General features: G+C 36.6%; 1 protein-coding gene across 2 annotated transcripts in view; it reads right to left on the bottom strand.

Moving 5' to 3' along the window:
* Positions 1-20,565, bottom strand: part of ANGPT1 (angiopoietin 1) — a 246,772-nt gene that overhangs the window by 38,159 nt on the left and 188,048 nt on the right. For both annotated transcript variants that reach the window (XM_049633517.1, XM_049633518.1), the window contains exons 6-7: positions 15,636-15,737; positions 5,009-5,175 (exon numbers count right to left, since the gene is read on the bottom strand). In XM_049633517.1, the coding sequence (XP_049489474.1) occupies positions 5,009-5,175; positions 15,636-15,737 (269 nt within the window). The remainder of the gene's footprint in view (positions 1-5,008; positions 5,176-15,635; positions 15,738-20,565) is intronic.

The following is a 20,565-nucleotide window of genomic DNA, read 5'->3' as shown; positions in this document are numbered from 1 at the left end:
TCTGATTCCTATTCCAAAACACTTTCCAATAGATCACAGTATCTCGCCACACCCACAATTAATCTGTTATTTAAATTTTTTTAATGTTTATTTATTATTGAGAGACAGAGAGAGGCAGAGCATGAGCAGGGGAGGGGCAGAGAGAGAGGGAGACACAAAATCTGAAGCAGGTTCCAGGCTCTGAGCTGTCAGCACAGAGCTCGACGTGGGGCTCGAACTCACAAACTGTGAGATCATAACCTGAGCTGAAGTCGGACGCTTAACCAACTGAGCCACCCAGGTGCCCCAATTAATCTGTTATTTTTAAAGCATTTGTTGTGGTGGGGGTAGTTGTGCATTTGCTTTTTAAACTCCGAGTATTAGGGCCATCAAAGTTTTCATGAGAACTAAAAGGTCACTGTAAGCCCTAAACTGATGTTTCCAGCAATTTGATATTTCCTCTTACTGAAGTATTTATTAGAGAGACCAAATTTATCAAAGAAATAAAGGGGCATAAAATAAAAAAATAAATATATACAGAAAAGTAATTCCATTCTAGAAAATAATTTTTCAGCTGCAACTTTACAAACACTTAATTTATAGGACAGAAAATTGAGAATAAGAGATAAGATAATGCTCATGAACATTCAAATTATTAAAGACAGAAATAGGATCAGAAGAAACAAATTTTGTCTGTTAGAATATGTGCTTTGAGTGTATTTAGTTCTAGAAATTGACTTCTGTATTTCCCTTTATTGAGGGATGGCCATATGGTGCACACTTATGATAATGAACCTCAAATAACTTCTACTCATCTCAGTACCTGTGACCGTGTACCATGCCTATTTTTTCAAGTGAAAACAAGGTGTCTGATGCATAGTATCTGCTCACCAAATATTAGTTATTAACTATCACTTAACATTTTTGCTAACTTAGATATATTATCTTGAATTTTGATGAAAATGGTTCCTATTCTCAAGAAGCTTAGAAATAGTAGAAAAGGGAAATAAGCACAGTTATTTAATAAATACTTGTTAATGACTTATAATAGAATGTGGATACTGGATAGTTCGTCACAGACCCATTAGGGATCTATGGGAGCACAAAACATCCAAACTGGCCTATGTGAAGATGATGCATTTCTTGAGGAGATCAGTGTAGGGAGATTTATAAAGGAGGGCTCTCAGGATCAATCCCCATGGAAGAATGAAGAAAGCAATACTGAACAAAGAGAGGATGAATTCACACACAGTTACAGTAGAGGGTTTGGCTAATCCCAAGTGGAATTCTGAACCTGGGATGGCCCTTCAGAATTGTCCCAAACTGGGGCAAGGGGTCCTTTATATACTCCTGTCATTGGATGCAATCTGTCTGCAGGACAGTGACCTCGGGTGATGTGACTTTCTTCAGCCACAGGCAATGCTCAGGAAGGGGACCCTGGCTACAGGCTGTAAACCAGCAACATTCCTGGAAGGTGAGAGAAGGAGCACTATAGTTCTGAAGGGAGGCTAGGAGTGAGTTCATCACAACACATACCATAACATGTATTGGGGAAAACTTCCTGATATAAAGGAGAATCTTACGGGTTTATAAGATGTATCTAAGTCAAGTTTATATGTGTGGGTGCCAATATAACATAACCAGAGACACAGAAGGTTTAGGGAAATTGCAAGTAGTTTCTGGAACATAATCATAATGAGGAGTATCTGGTCAGGTGAGGTTTTTGGGAGAGTGTATTAGTGAAAGCTGATAGTTGTTGGGAAAGTATATTACTGACAGACTTTAATCTGTAGATACTTGAACATTGATGAAATATATGAAGGAGGGCAGAAACCAAAGTCAGATTATCTTTTAGAAAAACCATCCCAATAATAGTGTGGATGATATATTTGAGAGCATCAAGATTGGAGGCAGGAAAGCTGTACAATAGTTTGGGTGTTAGATGATGAGGACCTGAATAATAATACTACCTCTCTAGAGGAAGTATTTAATAATTTCACACTAATTGTGTGTTATTTTACATGATATGTTTATCATGACACTCTCACATTATTTTTTCCTTATATATATTCTCCTGGGTTCCATAGATTTTATTTTCTATCTGAGAAAATCATTTGGAGTTTCCTTAGAGAATAAAAGGAAAGTGTGTGTATTCTATGTACATTTGTAAGCTTATGTATCCATTCAACAACACTTACTTTTATCAGTTTGTGTCCAGAGCATGAGAAAAAAATTTTAAACTTAGATTTATACATTATGACCACAGCTATTATAAGTTTCCAAAATAAAATTTGTTAAGATAGAATACTTAAAAAAAAAAATCTCAAAAAATCATCTGAATTTAATTTGGAGGAGGAAAAAATATTGAAAAATTTAAAAAAAAGAAACCAAAATCCTAATATGAATTCCATAGTTCTGTTTTTAGTTGATATTTACTTGAGTTTGAGCAGGTCAGTTGACCAAAGCCTCATTTCCTTCATATTTAAAATGTGTCTAGTAATACCTACCTCAAAACTTCAGTGTGAAGACTGAATGCTTAAAGTGTTAAAAACCATTTCATAAATTATAAAACACTACACAAATGCTAGTGTTAATCCTTTTAATGAATTATCACTGAAATTAAAAAATTCCTTCTTAATTCAGAAGAAAGAGAAATAAGTGGATGAGAAGCAGAGGCAAAGTCGGACTTCTGGGCTCTAACTTCAGGCACACCTGGTGTTATTGGACTTGAGTGAGTGATGACACAGGTGGGGAGGGGAGTCACAAGGGTGTACTCCCTTTTCAGGCTTCTGTCTGATTTTCTTCGAAAGAGTAAATAGGACCATTTCATAGTGTGCTTATTTTAAGCAAGCTTTCACCAGAAAAGGCATTATGTTTTAATGAATTCTAATTTCCCATTTGATGCCAATATGAATCTTATACTCAACTGCATGAGAAGGTGATGGTTACAGAATTATTTTCTGCTGGGTCCTGCCGAGAGAGAGGGCCAGAGCCACCAACTTTACTACAGCAGCGTGCCTATCAAGGTTCACAATTCTCTCAAGAAAGAAAAATGGGGATCCCAGAGTGCATGCCTTACTCTATCTGGGAAGACTTGCTTTTCAATCATAAATCTGCATCATATGGGTGAAGATCAGAATCATACATCGTAGGGACAGGAAATGATCAATGAGGGCAGTGGGGCATTCTAAGAGGAAGTAAGTGCTCCTTCCTCACACAGATGCCAGAATGACATTCATACCATGCACCCTGAAGCCTACTTTGGTTTCTGACAATCTTCCTAAACCTGTCCATGCACTCTTTGTCTTAACACCACCCCAGCCTCACAAGCACATGTGTATGCATGCAAACACACACACACACACACACACCTACAAAGAACTGAGAGACATTTTGGAAAGGAACCAAAGCAAATTCTTCAGGAGCCTAGAAAAAGACTAGACTAATTATTTGCTAGTCCTATTGTCAAGCTGTCTGACATTAGCCAAGTTCCATATAGTTTCAAGTTTCAGGTCAAAACATTTACATAAGAGTACCCCTGATATTTTACAGTGGTTTCTCTTGTTATAAAACTCCCCAAATATTGACCTCCTTGGAAACACATCTTCTTACACTCCATTGCATTTTATAAATGTCTCTTCTTTGGTTTCTTGAGTTGTCATTAGGTACACCCTCACTACCCTCCCATGAGATGATGAAAACTCTTTAGATCTATTTCTTATCCCACTGTTGTGACATCATCACTGTTTGTTTAAAAAAATGATCCTTATGTCTCTAAGGATCCAATCCCCTACATAATCCATTAAAATAAAATGAGATATGTTCATGAAAATGTTGTGGATTCAAACCCTTAGAGAATAGCATGCCTCAAAAAGACACAAGCAGCAGAAAGCGTGGAACTATAAGAGGGCCACACAGGTTGGAAAAACAGCAGAAGGCTTTAGTTGCTATCACTGCATTTTGCTTGAAGCTATGTGCCAACCCTTTAATGCACACAATCACGTTTCCAAGACTGAGGTAGAGTAGCTACAATATGGAGAGTTAAAAATCACTGCAACACTAATTTGCTGATTATGAAACTGTCACACGCAATTATTAAGGATTTATATGTGCCAAGTATTGCATTAATAAGTAGTGATATAAAAGTAATGGAAATATGTTCCCTGTTGTCAAGGAATGCCAGCCAGTTATTTAGTGACCTAGCTAGTTACAAAGCTGGACTGTGAGGTCTAGGAGACTAGAGACCTTATCACCGACTGAAAAATTACCAGTGCCTGGTAGGGTTCCTATAACATAGAAGTAACACAATAAGGGTTTGGGGAATGAATTTATCATCCTGCATTATTTGCTTAGCCATCTTTTAATTTTTTTTTTTTGGACAGTGTACAAGCTGCTGAAAAAAAAATCAGGATGTTAACAAGAAAGTGTAGAATTTGTCAATTTGTACACCTACAATGATGTATTGTGTACACTGATGCCATTATTTGAATTTATTCTTGCCTTTACATTATTTTCCAAAAAATTCTAAATTATGCCTCACCTTATCTTTTACATAAGTCATATAAAAACATAAACTTATACCTCCTCTTTGTCACTTTCAAAATAATGTGAAAAAATAACAATTTAAGAAAGGTGAATAAAATGTAAGTAGAAAAATCATAGAAAGGAGTACTTATTCCAAGCCACTGAGTTTGAGTCAATTCTCTGCCATCAGTTTCATAGGTATGAATTCACTGCACCTATTTCACCACAATAACAGCAATAAAAACCACAACAACAATACTATTGTGATTGACTTAATTCTTCATCCTCTAGTATCTGAGCCAACATCAAAATAGTCTGTGAAAATTCAAATTTAAAGCTTTTAAGAAGCCTTTACTGAGATTTTTGTATCCCTACCAAAGGCCTAGGCGACCTAATTCTCATTCTGAAGGATGGCTCTCATCACTCTGTCTTTCACATCTTTCCCCTGAAACTAGTCAGTGGCGAGGCCCAGGACAGTTGGGCCCTAAGTCGAAGGAGGACTTACCTGTAGTTTTGCTTTTCATTTCCTATGTGGAATCGGTCGTATTGTGAATAGGCTCGGTTTCCTTCCCAGTCCATTAGCTCGATTCTTAGTGTGTACTGCCTCTGACTGGTTATGGCAAAAATAAACTCATTCCCCAGCCAGTATTCACCAGAGGGATTTCCAAACCCCTACAAAAGAAGATAGAGATGCAGCAGTTACTTCAGACAAAACCTCTTATCATGTTCAGTGTTAACTATATTCTAAATAATAATAAAACTTTCTTTAAAGGGAAAGACATTTTTCACACTTTTTTCCAATTAGTGACTCAATACTTTTCTGCTACATTTCTCTCCATTGAGCCTTATGTCTAATTCTTATTACAGTAAAGGCTGATATTAAAATCTGTATAGGTCAGATGATTTCAGATTAAATGCATCTGGTTAATAGGTTTCACCAGTAAACACTTCTCAGTCACAGACTGCTTTTGGAAATGTTTCTAAAATATTAGCTAATGGAGCATTTTGAACATAATTCAAACGTTTTCAATGAATACTATCAGGATATTCTTGGACAAGATATTTAACAATATTATTATTGTTTTTGTTGTTGCTGTTATTATTTTTCAGGAGTCAAATTATACACAGATAATAACTTAAACATATTACTAGACCTTTGACTTTTCTAGCTTTAACATTTTCATTTTTAAATGTTAATAAGCAAACCTGTAAACCAAGGACGGGAATCATTTAAATGCTCTCTCGTTATGGATTTGGGTTTTGAGGCAGAAGGTTGACATGTAAGAGCTAGTGAGTGAGCCTAGCTGGCTGCTTTGCACCTGAATCTTAACATGGCTCTTATTTTCGTTAGGGCAATTCCAGTCACGGTTGTTAAATGTTCAAAAATAGTTTCTTTGTGGGTGAAAAAAAAGAAGTGGTCCCCCAAGGAAAGCCAACTCTCAATGTTGGTGATGTGAAACTACTGACATTCTAGATTAGGATATTCAGTTTTCGAATCCTCAAAAAGTATTCTTTGGCAACGCTTGAAGTTTAATGTAATTCTTGAACTGCATGTTTGTCTTACTGGCCAAACCGTGAGCTCCTTGAGGACAGAAGCTGTGCTCCTTGAGGACAGAAGCTGTGCTGTATCTGTGAAGCCTCAAAGACTACAGAGTGTTAGCATACACCCAGTACTCCATATGCTTTATTGAAGTTTGAAGAAGGGAGGGAAGGAGGGAGGAAAACACTATAGCATTTAATAATGACATTCAGAGAAGTAATTAAACATAATTCTTGGAGTGGAGGCTCTGAGCACTGTTGTGGAGAGCAGTGGAACTACCAAGGCGAGGGCTGAGCCCCATGCAGAGACCCTGCACATCCAGGAAGAAGGCACTGTGCTGCAGGCCAAGTTGAAAGGAGAGGCTTTCGCCATTGAGATGAAGGTGGAGCTCCAGTGGGTACAGGAAGTGCGAGAGCTAGAACTGGTCTGTCCCTGGGCCCAGCTGGAGCTGGAGGTGAGCAAGGCCCAGCAGACAGCTGAATCGAGGTGAAGTTCAAGCAGATTACAATGGCCCTGGGCCCTGGCACCATCAGGGACCTTGTTGTGGCTGGGCCAGAGATGCAGGTAAAACTGCTCCAGAGCCTGGGCCTGAAATCAACACTCATCACAGTCAGCTCCACTCGCATCAACCTCTTCAACACAGCCTTGGCTCTTCTGGGGCTAGGGTCTGAAGCGCAGCACCCAGGCCAAAAGGGAGCCTGTATGCCCAGCTCCGAAGAGGGCTTGCTTCTCTGGTATCCTCCTGCCCCTGAAGCTCCTGGAGACAACATGCTGTGCCTTAGCTCGTACTGCACGGACAAAACACTTCTGAGCATTTAAAAACAAAACAAACAAAACAAACAAACAAACAAACAAACAAAAACAACATAATTCTTGTTGTTTAAAGTGCCCACTGAATCATGATCACTGGAGCTCTGGCTGAAAAAAAAAAAATTTCCTGGCTGCACAGAGAGTCAAAATATTTGAGAACCAGCCCCATGAATCTATGTCCAAACAACCTCCCCATTTGTCCCAGGCACGTTGATATCTGAAAGACACACCTCCAGCATAGCAGGATATACACCCTGATGTTTCAGAAAGAAACATTCTGTTAACGGAGGCAATCATTTACAAAGGTTTTACTTTTAAGAAGTGTGACGGTAGTACTGAGATAATCACAGCAATTCTCATTTTCCCAATACAGACGATAGAATCTGAAAATCTTGTTTTTTTTTCAAATTTAATGTATATCAACTTTATAGAATTATAACTATAGTAGAAGTATTCTTAACGGATTTCTCCTTTAACAAACTTAACACACTCCTTATTTGACATATATTGATTGCCACACCTGCGTGGCTCAGTTTAAGTGCCAGACTCCTGATTTTGGCTCAGGTCGTGATCTTATGGTTCATGAGTTTGAGCCCTGCATCGGGCTCTATGCGGACAGTGCAGAGACTGTTTGGGATTATCTCTCTCACTCTCTCTGCCCTTCCCCTGCTTGTGTGTGCTCTCTCTTTCTCTCTCAAAATAAATGAACTTAAAATATATAAGTTTATGTATGCATGTATATGTGTGTGTGTGTGTGCGTGCTCGCGTGTATGCCCAGAGGATACTAAATGCATTAAATACATTTGTGTGCTACTGTCTCTGCCAATTGAGTTACTTACTAAACATCAGTAGTGTTGGGTCCCCAAACCATTTATGCCTGTTCTATTATTGTTCTGATAAGATTTATAATGTTATGTAAATAAGTTAAGTATTAGTGGGAAAAGAGCCATTTGCTTTGTTCTGTTTTGTTTTTGATAAAACCTAATTTAAATATTAGGTTTGCTCAATAAAAGCAAATCACTAAAAAAATGCTTTGGAGTTATGTTTGTTACAATTACTCCAAAAGACTAGAAAAATAATAAAACATTAGAAGATTTTAACTTACGTTGCTTTGCAGGTGTCTTATTTGCTCTAGTGAAAACAAAACACAAAATAAAAACAAAAACAAAAAAACAGAAGGTAGAACTTTGATGCATTTAATTATGGGAAAGTTCTAAAAAAGAACCACTGACCCAGAATTCCAGACTCTGGCCCTACATTTTCAATAATGTGTAAATGAATATATAATTTTATACTTAAAATTAAAACAAAATTCATTAACATATAGAAGCACACTTTTAAGATTATTCCCAAATTTAACTTAGTTTTTAATTAACTCAACACTCTTCATTCAAATTGTACTGGCATATGCTCCCCTGAAGCATATATTCTCCCCTGAGGTCCTGTAGCTCAGAGCAAAGATATAGGACCCCCAGAAGTCAGTATTCCAGTGCTCCCTTGCTTCTCTGTTTCCGAGATGCACAAGTCATACTTTGCCAAAGTTCCACAGTGGCAGAGAATATCAGAGCAATTTAGGATGTGCTAAGAATTTTACACATTTTCGTGGCAGCAAGGCTACATACCAGAAAGAAGAGTGAAGCTTACCTTCTCCAATGAATAAGCAAAACAAAAAGCTACAGGGCACTGAAAGTCAAAGAATTAGCACATTCTCAGTTGCAGCAGCCACTGGGAGGAGAAAGAAGACTGCTGGGATTTTTCCTTGCATTTTCTTCTCAGCTTAGACGCGTCAACTCTCTAGCCACTTGAGGATTCCCTCTGGTGCGCAGTTAGAAGGGATTCAGCAATTATACTAAATGTGAATAAGGAAGCTGGGAATGATGAAGTGTTAAGTTTTAGGTCACATATTTCCATGCTGCTGAAAGCACTGCAGGGATAAAACTGCTCAGCTTCCCTAGGGAAAAAGGGCAGTGATCTCCAGTGAGCCTCAAAAAACAGATTAGTGTCATTCCTATGAGAGCCTCTGTCCCCAGCGTGGCATGCAGTCTTGTACCTCCTCTGAGTGGAGCTTAACATCCCTTCCTAAACAGTTTGCTTTTTCTGAGTGAAAAGAGAAGAAGCAACTGAAAGGAAAACAACAAAATTTGATTTTATAAATAAAAATTCTATTCCATGCACCTTGCCAGATAAACTGTCTAAACATGGTGCATGGTGGGAACAAGATGTTCGGCTACAATGAATCAAAATGACTGTTAGAGAGGGAGGGAAGGGAGGGAACTTTCTAAAAGCTAAGGGCAGCCATGCAGAAAACACTGTTTCATCATGAAGATGAAAAATAAGTCAAAGAAGGGAAAATGGGTTCCCACATTAGTAAACCGTCTATTGCATAGTTTATCAGGCAGACTACAGATCTAATGCCTAGAAATAAAGGCTTGGCTTTGATTAAATATCTTCTACTCCCTATCTCTGCTCCAATTTGAAGCATTGCTCTGCCTCATATTTGCTGTGGAACCTCCGATTATTAGTTTTTAGCCTCAGTTTCCTTATCTGCAAAACAGGGATTAAAAATGTCGTTTCCATATATAAGGTTGTGAGAGAGAAATAATATATTGAAAGCATTTAGCTCAATGCTGATACATGAGAACAACAAAAATCTAGTTGTTGTTATTATAGTTAAAGGATATATCACAATACATAGTAATGTTCTGTTTACTTGCCTCTCTCCCACCAGACTGTGAGCTATTTGAGGAGAAGCAGGTTTCATTCTACTCTGTATGCAAAAGGGAACAAAAACAATCCAGGACTATGTCTTAGCCTGGAAATGAATAAGGGGATACTGAAACAATTATTTAAAAGGTTTTTAGATGCTAGGAACTAATGTATTCTTATGGCAAGTTGAGTGTTGGGTTTATATAAATAAGTACTGTCATTTTAATCCAAGAATTATTAAATAAGAAATTAGGGGTGCCTGTGTGGCTCAGTCAGTTAAGTGTCCGACTCCTGACTTCAGCTCAGGTCATGATCTCATGGTTCATGGGATCAAGCCCCGTTTCAGGCTCCACACTGACAGCACAGAACCTGTATAGGATTTGCTCTCTCCTCTCTCTCTCTCTCGGCCCCTCCCCAGTTTGCGTGTGCTTTCTCTCTCTCTCAAAATAAGTAAATAAACATTTTTAAAAATAAAGAAAAAATAAATAAGAAATTAAAACCAACTGGTTGACACTGGTTGACATAAACCAAAGTGTAGACTACTCTCTTATTTTTACTTCTGCTTCCTAATGGAGAGAGAAGCTGTGTCCTCCAACTGTCCCTTAGTCCTAGTTCTTTTCATCTCTTTCTGTCTATATCTCATAAGTTTTAAGAACTGCAAAAGAGGTAATTTTTGAGATTTTAAACTCATGCCAATAAATTCATAGCTCTGACAGTTGCTTTCAACCAGGAGTGCATATCAGAACCAGCTGTGGAGCTTTTTAAAAATAAGATGACTTGGTTCCCACATGGAGGTTCTGACTCAATATGTCTGGGGTGTGCTTAGAGATATGTACGTTTTTGAAAGGTTCCATGGATGAGTCTGCTTTGTACCATAGGTGGGGAATCATATAATTATGATGTGGAACAGCTATTCTGAATGCAAATGAGGAAGAATATAGTAACCAGATGAAATTATCTGAATGGTACACAGGAAAGAGAGAGGCATAAAACCTCATCTTCATACGGAGCTCCATATCAGGAGACACAATTTGATAATGTATTATGGGACTGTCCTTGAAAAAAAAGTATATTGATCCCTAAAATATAGAGATGGCCACATCCAAAAAAAACAGGCTCATACTTTATCATACACATACCGGATTACCATAGGTCTATATTTTACTCCAAAGAACCTGTAACATCTGTATAAATAAAAATAAAAGCTTATACAAATTTTAGTGCTAACACTAAAAAAGCAGCAAGTCTTTATCAAAAGAATAAAAAATAGTAATAAAAATCCGACAATGCTAGGTCATATCTTTTCATGGAAACTATTATGTTTAGTTACTTCAATCACAATCACATGTAAAATTTCAGATAGATTGTTAATCAATGTTCTTCCTCTTTTAGCCCTTTAATGAAAGGCAAAAACAGACACTGGAATTTAACCTAATCTAATACTTAAAGTTGGCCTTAAAAACTGCATGTTGTTAAAAAAAAAATACACACAGAGGAAAGATCAATATTCATTAATTTTGGCCAAGACCTGCAGAAATATTCAGTTTTGGTTGTATGTTCCCAAGTTAATAAAATAATTGTCTCTATACTTTGTTGCTTTTTTTTTTTTTTTGTCGGATAATGCTTCTAGGAAGTGTTGACTTTCTATAGCTGAAACACAATTGAAACCAGACACAGTCGATGTATTTTATGGGTTTCATCTTTTTTCCATACAAATGATTAAAGAAAACAGATATGAAGGCAGGGTTACTGATCTATGGCTTTTCAGAGGTGCTTTAATACACAATTCAATCATGTATCTCTTCCTGTAACTGCTGAGACATTCATCCCAAGAAAGATCAAAAGAATGATTTACTTCAACATTTTAAATTTCTTATATATATTTTTCTCTTTTTAATGTGAAGATGTTAAAAAGCAGTTGAAAATATGTTCTTAATTTCTTTCCAGAAACAAAGAGCTCTAAGAAGGTATGGTGCTCAAAGAACTCCCAGAAGGTATGGTGCTCAGACCGAATATTTGTGTCAGTAGGAAGTTCTGTTTATGGGGGTAATTGTTTTCAATACAAAGCCAGGTTGTCTCCAGGGCATTAGTCACTACCTTCCATAAAGTTAGGCCACTAGAGTACTATTTGGAATTCCAAGCTGACTGGGCTTTATATATGCAAAAGTACTGCTGATAAGTGCCATTGCAGGAGGCCACTAAATGGTATCCTCCTGGCTTGAAAGAGTTAAAATGGTTCCCTAAGTGCCTCATTAAAAAGGCCCACTGCAGACTTCCCTCTCTGCAAACATCTTTACAAATCCATAAACCAGATTTTGCTGAATCCCCTCATAAGGAAGGTTAAGTGAAAACAAAGCTCAGGTAAAAGGCTTTTGTAGGCTTAAAGCCAATGTTAAGAATCAAATAAGTTGCAAATCTTCCCTGGTGAGAGAGGTTTAAAAATAATAAATTACAATATGAATTTGTAATTCATGTGCTGATAATTTTAACATATTGTTCTGGAAACCTTATGAGGCAAAAGGCAGCCCATAGATATCAACCAGAATAAAGGGAAGGAGAGAGGCGAGGCAGAAAGGAAGGCAGGATGAAATTTTATTTCTGTACTCAGCACTCAAGAAAGAGGTGAAGCATCTTAGTGTATAACAGTAGACTCGTAAAGATTGAGGAGGAGGTGGGGCATGCCAAGAAGTTTGTGTTTTCCCAAAGGATCCAACACCCTAGCAGCCAGCTCTTCTGATGTTAGGAACAGAAGTGGGTGTGACTGAGAAGAGTTGGCGGAAGGAACCTACATCCATTCTTGTTGGGAGTCCTTATTTTGTCCAGAGGTAAAAATCTCTGGAGGAAAACAATGGGAACACTTTCTACCATGTGTTTTGGTGAAAGTTAACCAAGTTGTGACATGTGATGAATTCTCTCAATTAAAACAAAAAATCAGTCAGACTCATTTTTGCCAAAATGTTTCAGATTTTGACACTTCTCTCAATTTTCTGACCATGTAGAATTGACACTCAGCTGATAAATTGTTCTAGTTTGAATGAAATAGGATAGTCTTTGTATTTAAAAAAAGGGGGGAGGGGGGAGGGGTAAACTTCCCCAAAGCTATAATTAAAGAATAATTCAGTCTCAGTCAAACATCGAAAAAAGTTGCTTAAAATACATAAATACTTATAAGACATGAATCATTGCCATACTTCAGGTCAGCCTGTCTTACTTAATGTGTCTAGTTTGCCAAGGCAGCAGGTGCTTACAAATAATAATTCAGCATTATGGAAAGTCACCATGATGATCACTTTATATTCATTTTTCTATTATCATTGATATTAATAATAATGTTTTTCAGATTTGCCTGAACCTGTATCTACAGTCTGATTCTCAGATGACTTCTTCACATTCCGTTTTAGTGGTTTAAATAATCCTGAGATAAGATAGTTTGCAAAATAATATTTTTGGCAAGTAAAAATTTTGCACTCTTTGATGTCTTATTCTTGGGTAATAACTACTGTTTATTGAAAATGTAGTATGTCAAGTGTTTTATTTATATCTAATCCTCACAACATCCCTGCAAGGCAGGTGAGGTATTATCATTAATGTCCCCTTTTAACTGGTGAGTAAGTTAGGTATAGGTTAAATGATTTGCCAAAAATACTCCATTTGCAAATGGCAGGGTGAAGATTCAAACTGTTGATACAGACATAATGCAAGGCCCCTTTTTTTGAGAATTTAGATGAAATGTTTCCCATATGTTCTTAGAATCACATAAGTAGAAAGAGACCTTGAAGTGGAACTAATATTCTCTGTTATAATCTGGTGATTTACATTCTACTGGAGTGTTTCCACTGAAGAGAGGTCTTCACCACTTAATAGGCAGTCCATTCATGTTGGAAAGAATCATCAGAGACTTTTGTTCATACTCGGTCAAATTTTGCCTCTCTGGAATGTTCTTCCACTCATTATGGGGTTTCCTTCTTTAAAGCAGTGTTAAAATTTAGATTCTAACTCAGGGATGGAGCTTGAGATGCTGCATTTCTCAGAAGCTCCCAGACAATGCTAGTGCTGCTGGTTTCTGGACCACACGGTAAGGAGCAGGCTCTAGTACCACCTATCTCCACCCAGTCAATTTAAATAGCTATCAGACAGTTTATACCTAAATGCTTTGCTTTCCCTTCAGGTTACAGCCCCATCCATTCAGTGTTTGCACCTTATAGGATAAGTTCACTTGTTCAAAATCCACAAGAATTTAAAGCATTATTAATGATGGAATCAGACTACAGTAGACACCAGTGAGTCTGCATTTTTTGAGACTATAAACTATTAAATAGACTGAGCACACTGGTCTTGGTTTTTAATAGCTAACAACACAAAATGAGCTTATAGTCAGGTAAATCTATCCATCCTTTAAATACCAGGTTCTTAAGCTAATTTGTCACTTTCATCCTATACTCTTACTTAATTTTGTGTATTTTTGGTCTAGGTGGAAGACTACATTTATCTCTGTAGAATTCTATCTTGTTGGCTGTAGCTTTCCTTTCTACCTTGAATTCATGCTTTTTTGAAGACATTAAGGTTCCAACTTTGTATAACTCTAAACTTTATTAACCTACATTCAGAGTATTCAACTATGTATCTGATAATAAATATAGTAGACACAGAGACACCACAAGAGATGCCCTTCATTTATTCAAATCATTTTAACTGTCATTTGACCAACTATGAACCTACTAATGTGTACAGTGTGATGTCTATTAGCTAGTTTTCACACATTTTCTATAAGAATATTAAGACAGAGCTTAGACTCATACATTTCTCTTCACCTTTTCTTTAACCTTCTGAGAGGGGAATTTGTCAAAAGCTAGTCAAAACAAGAATTACCCAGAACATTTAGATGTAAATTATGGAATTAGTCCATAAATGGAAGCCTCTTCCATTATTGCATCTTGACATTCTGTCAGCAGATTTTAATAGTTAATTTAGTAGGCATTGACTCTATGACTATTGGATTGTGCATTATTTAAAGTATCTACTATAGGAGCGCCTGGGTGGCTCAGTTGGTTGAGTGTCTGACTTTGGCTCAGGTCATGATCTCACGGTTCTTGAGTTGGAGCCCCACATCGGGCTCTGTGCTGACAGTGTGGAGCCTGGAGCCTGCTTTGGATTCTGTGCCTCCCTCTCTCTCTGCTCCTCCCCCACTCTCACTCTCTCTCTCTCTCAAAGATAAAGATTAAAAAAATATAAACTATCTACTATATTATCTTCAAAAAGTTGATCTCCCAACTTGCTGACTTTCCTCTTAAAATGGAGACAGCTAATAGGTTTGATATAAAAAATGAATAAGAATTTATGTATAGGGCTGTGTCATATTAAGCATTAGAAAGATTAGCTACGATGATAGTGATGGTGACCAGTGATGTCTGCTATAATTCTGGAGACCCCAGTGAACCATGCTTCACAGTTCACACCCTTGTGTACTCCTTGAATCTTGAATGTAGACTGGCCCTCTCATTAACTTTAACCAAAGGAAGCAGTAGAAGTGATACAGTACCATTTCTGGGTCTAATAAACCTTAAAAAGATTTATTTTTGTGCTTGAGGGATGCCAACTGTCACATAAGAAGTCTGATAACCCTGGATCACCATACTGGGAGAAGCCCAACCCAGCCACACGAAGGAGCTCTTAGTCAGCACCCAGCAACAACTTGCCAGCTACATGAGTGAGGCCACTGGAAGTACCTCTCCATAATCCAGAGCCATGCACACCTCCTTTGACCTGGATCATGTACTCAACCTGGGTCTGAGTTCTAGCTTTCCCCACCCTCATTCAACCAGGAACAAATCCAGATAATACATAACAGTTCACCAAATAATTTCAGTAATACATTTTTCTTTCTGATGCACATATGGAAATCATTTACTGAAAATGATTTATGAGTGTTTTGTGTTTAATAAAAATAATGTGACTAATGTATCATTTTATTTTTAAAATAACTGAAAAAACACCTAAAAGTACAAGGGCTTATCACACAGTGTGGTGAAGGTAACCTCATGATAAAACATCAAAAAACTAAATTCCTCCATCTTACCATTTTATAATCTTTCCAACCTCTTTGGAAATCCAGACTTCCATCTTCGCGATGTTGTATTACGGTCCAACCTCCCCCATTAAGATCCATATTGCAAAATACCTGATAGAGATAGGTAGAACAAAGTCAAGTGAAAATTATGTCTGCTTTAAAGAAAAGAGCATCAAATATGTTTCAAAACCAGAAATAGGATAGGTAGGCCCACAGATAAATTAAATAAAAATTACTATGTGAAAAATCTTGGTTTAGATATCTTATTGGGTATTTAGTTTTATATTAGAATTGTTTCTGATTACGTTCCATCATATTACTTAAATTGCCTGTAAAAATTTAAATCAGTGAGCTGAAAATTGTCTCAGTGTCAGATTATAAAAAAATTTTTAAGAAGTTTTATCTTGAATGGTAATAGGCACTTAAGCATGTTCAATTTTAAAAAATGCTATCTAGGTTTCTAAAATTCCACTTTATTGCCAAAACATAAGACTCAGAATTCTTAAATATTTAATTAATTGAAATGGTGATATAATAATAATAATAATAATGATAATGGATTTGAAAAGATAATTAAAAATCATATATATTTAGCTATTACATATTTCATTGCACATTAACTCCTGTATAGTTACATACTACAATCATTAGTCTTGATGGTTCAGTATTACATTAGAGGCAAAATTTGGTCCACAGCATATGGAGAACATATTATTTGCTTAAACTTTTGTCATGAACAATAATAAGAGAATATGACATACTATATTCCTTTTGAGTGTGACAAGCATTTCTTCCCCCTGTGGAAAGTTAGCCAATGCTATCAAAGACTTATACTCATTTCAATTACTCTAAAACAATAGTATTTATTTAGAAATTGATTCATTTCCCCCAGAGTCCACCCAGGGAGAGAAACATATCTGTAACAGGATTATCTTCAGAGAGTAATCACTGTAATTGATGTAGTGGGGATGTGGCAGTTTGATTATTCAAGGTCCTAGACATGGAGAACACCATTCCCCTGGCAGTTGACCGCTAATGCATTGTGGAGTCTGGCTAAAGGTATAGATATGATGCAACAGGGGCAGACAGGCTGTGTGGGCACAGTGATAAGTCTGAGTAAAGGAAAAACCTCAAGCGTTTTCCCTGAAGCCCTCAGTCTGGAGCACAAATGGCTAAGGGGTATGAAAACAATGGCAACAACTGTCATTCAAAGGACAAATTGTCCATGTACTTCCTCAGAGTGAAAGGAACTACGAGACAGATGCCTCTTTGGGAGCATATAAATTAAGCAAACTGCTCTCCAGAGGGCTCTTCCTCTAATTTCACAACAGTCACCCATCAGTGTATCTTTATTGTCCCTAGGAATTGACCCACATCCAAGATTATAAACTGAAATTCCACTCCCTGTCCCAAGGTTCCCCTTCTACTAATCCCTTAACCAATCTGTACCCACTCTTTGGCCTCAACCCAACCTCTAGCTACTCTTTCCTCCTCCCCAATTCTAACTGATTCATTCACTTAGTTTTTACTCAAACAGCATTTTGGGGCATTGATTCTGTGTTACACTTGGGTATACTATGATGAAGAAAAACTGGATCTTGTCCTCAAAATGCCTAAAAGTTTCAATAGTGATTGTTCCTGTAGGCTTATGGAGATGTAGGAGTTCATAATTTTCAACTCTAGTGACCTGAAGAAGATACAGTGATCTAAATGAACAATTTAAGTGGAGAGCTAACATACAAGAAAAGACACATAGAATTTGAGGTAGCATAGTCATCCAAAAGGAGGGGGTGGTTTAATGAACAGCTGCAAACGATCTAGTGGAGGTTGACCACAAGGATAAGAATATGGATAAGAGACTAAAGGAATAAGAAAGCAATCACCAATAACAATAGCATGCTCGCTGTTAAGTGCTAGATAATTTAAACACTATACACGTATTTTCTAACTTATCTCACAATAATGACATAGATATGATTATTATCTCTATTTTTCAGATGAAAAAAACAGTGCTTAGAGTGTTTCAGTAACTTACTAATGGCTATTATTAATAAGAAGTACTGGATCTAGGATTTGAACCTCGTGTCTACCTAATTCAAAATTATACTGGGAGTAATCTGTTTAAAAGCAGTGGCTAAGAGCATGAAAAGGGATTATTTGAAGAAGTAAAAGGTGGAAAAACATGTATCTGTGGGGAAGGAGAAGGATCCAAGAATGGGTTGATGGAGGTAAAATACATCAATAACCTTTAGGTAGGCAGGGACTTCATCTTATTTGTCACTGTCTCCACTGCCTAGAACGGGGCCTAGCCTATAGCATGTACTAAATGAGTATCTGTTGAATAAATGAAGATGCAAGAAGGAAAGATAAAATAGGAAAACCTGATCAACAGAATGCAGTGAAAGTTGGGGATAGATTTTGATTCGGGGAAGTGATCCACTTAATCAAATATTCCAGAGAAGTCAAGAGAAATAAGGATTAAGAAAATGCACACTTAAATTTAAAATGAAGGAGTCATTTGTGACCTTGAGGAGACAACTGCAGGATTCCAATGATAATAAAATCCAGATGGCACAGGTTAAAGAAGGCACAGGTGGTGCTTCAAGTGGCCAAGGTGGAATTTTACTGGTGATATTTAATAAGAGTAAGTGAAAGTGTCAAGGAAACATTTCGCTAGAGGAAACTAGTGTCATTTGTTTCTTTTTTAAAAATTTTTAATGTTTATTTATTTTTGAGAGAGAGAAAGAGCGGGAGAGGGGCAGAGAGAGAGGAAGACACATAATCCGAAGCAAGCTCCGGGCTCTGAGCTGTCAGCACAGAGCCCGACGCGGGGCTCAAACTCACAAACCACGAGATCATGACCTGAGCCGAAGTTGGACACTCAACTGGCTGAGCCACCCAGGCACCCCTTGTGTCATTTGTTTCTTAAAGTTTTACCCTGCCTTAATTGGTTTACCCTGCCAGAATTTTTTCCAGATTTTTATTTTTTAATGGACACTGATTGCCTGGAAGTTTGCTAAACTGTGTGTGCAAACTTATATACTCAGGGAAAGGAATAACTACATTTGTAAATATATGTTGAGTAGAGAAAACTATTCTTCACAGTTTTGTTATTACTATTATCTATGTTATTAAAAGCCTAGACAAAGTTTTAAAATCATTCACAAATTTTAGACAAAGAAATTTCCTTTTAAACAAATGTATTCAGTAACTTGAGAATGTTAAGATGTTCTACAAGCACTTCTTAGATAAAGACCAGAGAGAGTCAGAGCTACATGGAGAGAGAGAGGTTACTCAGGCAGATTACTAGGTTGGAAGCTGAGGTGCAGAGAAGGTAACAGGTTGGACATATGCTCCACAATTCTTATTCTGACTTAATAATAACAGCAATGATAATAGTTGCCATTGTGGACTATGATCACAATAGAGATGAATCACATATTGGTTAGGGGCTGGGACCTGGGTGCCAAATTGCCTGTGTTCAAATCTCCACTCTTTTCTCTCTATCGCTTAGATCTTTGCAAAGACTGAATGAGTCAGTGCATGTAGAATTTTTCAAATAGTGCCTGGCACATAATAGGCTTTGTCATTACTCTCATCTCATAGATGTATTTTACATAGGAGATAGTATGTGTTTACATTATGCATTATATATCTGTATAATATCTTACATATTACAGCACATATTTTCTGTAATATCTTACATATCATACTATAGATTACTATTATAATTACCATTGCATACAATTTATTGTTTATAATAAGAATATGAAATGTACAAAGTCAAAATCCATGGCAGTTCAATAAATTGTCCTTATGATTACCAGCTTAATAATATGTTATATTAATATAGTTTATATATTTATATACTTATAATTAATATAGTAATATAATATCTAATATAAATATAATAATATTGACACCACTAATTTTTGAGCATGCTACTTTTTATTATATATCTATTTAAGAAGTTGGATTCACTATAGCCAAGAAAAAAAAAAAAACAAAAAACACTAAACATGTTATTTCTAGTCAGAAGAAAAACAAAAAAAGCCTATGCTTAACAGATGAAGGAAGTTTAAGAAAATAGGTGGTTGGTTTCAAAAGATTTGACATGAAAGGACTTGAAAAGTTCATTCGCCAATATTGTGTGGTCTGTGCTATCTGGTGGTGTCCTTCCTGGAGACAAGGGCCCTACTACATTTACAATGCCTGTTGTATTTATTGATCATATGACTTGGGCTTAACTCTATCCAAGAAAAGATTGAACTGGCTCCTATCCCAGGCAAGGTCAAAGCTTTCAAGCATTAAATACCTTTTAACATAATACAGAGATTTAAACCCAAACAAAAAAAGGAAATTTGATTCACATAGTTCTTATGGTTTTATGCTCCATACAAGTTGGAATGATTAGGCTTGAGGATGTTAATTATTTTTCCATAAACTTAAATAAAAAGAGGCTCAACACATTTGCTATGGTCCTTTCCCAAGAATTAGGGGACTTATAATTCAGAAACAAATTTTTAATATTTTACAATAAGCAGAGTTATGATTTAATGGTTTGGTTTTTTGGATTAAACTAAACTGGCTATAAAGAATTTGGTTTTAGAAATTCATGAAATGAAAGGAAAAATCCTACTTCCTACTACTATGCATTGAAGATAATTCAGAGAGAAAAATAACCACAGTCATTAGAAACACAAAACTAAAAAATAAATACATGAATGATCTGATCCTATTTTATCTGCTTGAAAAATTAAATAATCCTAGGAAACTGCCTTTGACTTCTACATCTCATTTGAAAAGATAACACTGATCTTTGCAGACATTATTTCTTGGAAGGGAGTGATGTCCGAAAAATAACTATAAAACAATTCTGTATGCTTGCAACTCTTACTCTAAGAGATGAACACTTTGTAATAGTTTGTGTCAACTACCT

This window comes from Panthera uncia, chromosome F2 (assembly GCF_023721935.1).
Source record: "Panthera uncia isolate 11264 chromosome F2, Puncia_PCG_1.0, whole genome shotgun sequence".
Taxonomy (NCBI): domain Eukaryota; kingdom Metazoa; phylum Chordata; class Mammalia; order Carnivora; family Felidae; genus Panthera; species Panthera uncia.
The sequence above is the reverse complement of the archived record's forward strand: the minus strand, read 5'-3'. Positions and strand labels throughout refer to the sequence as shown.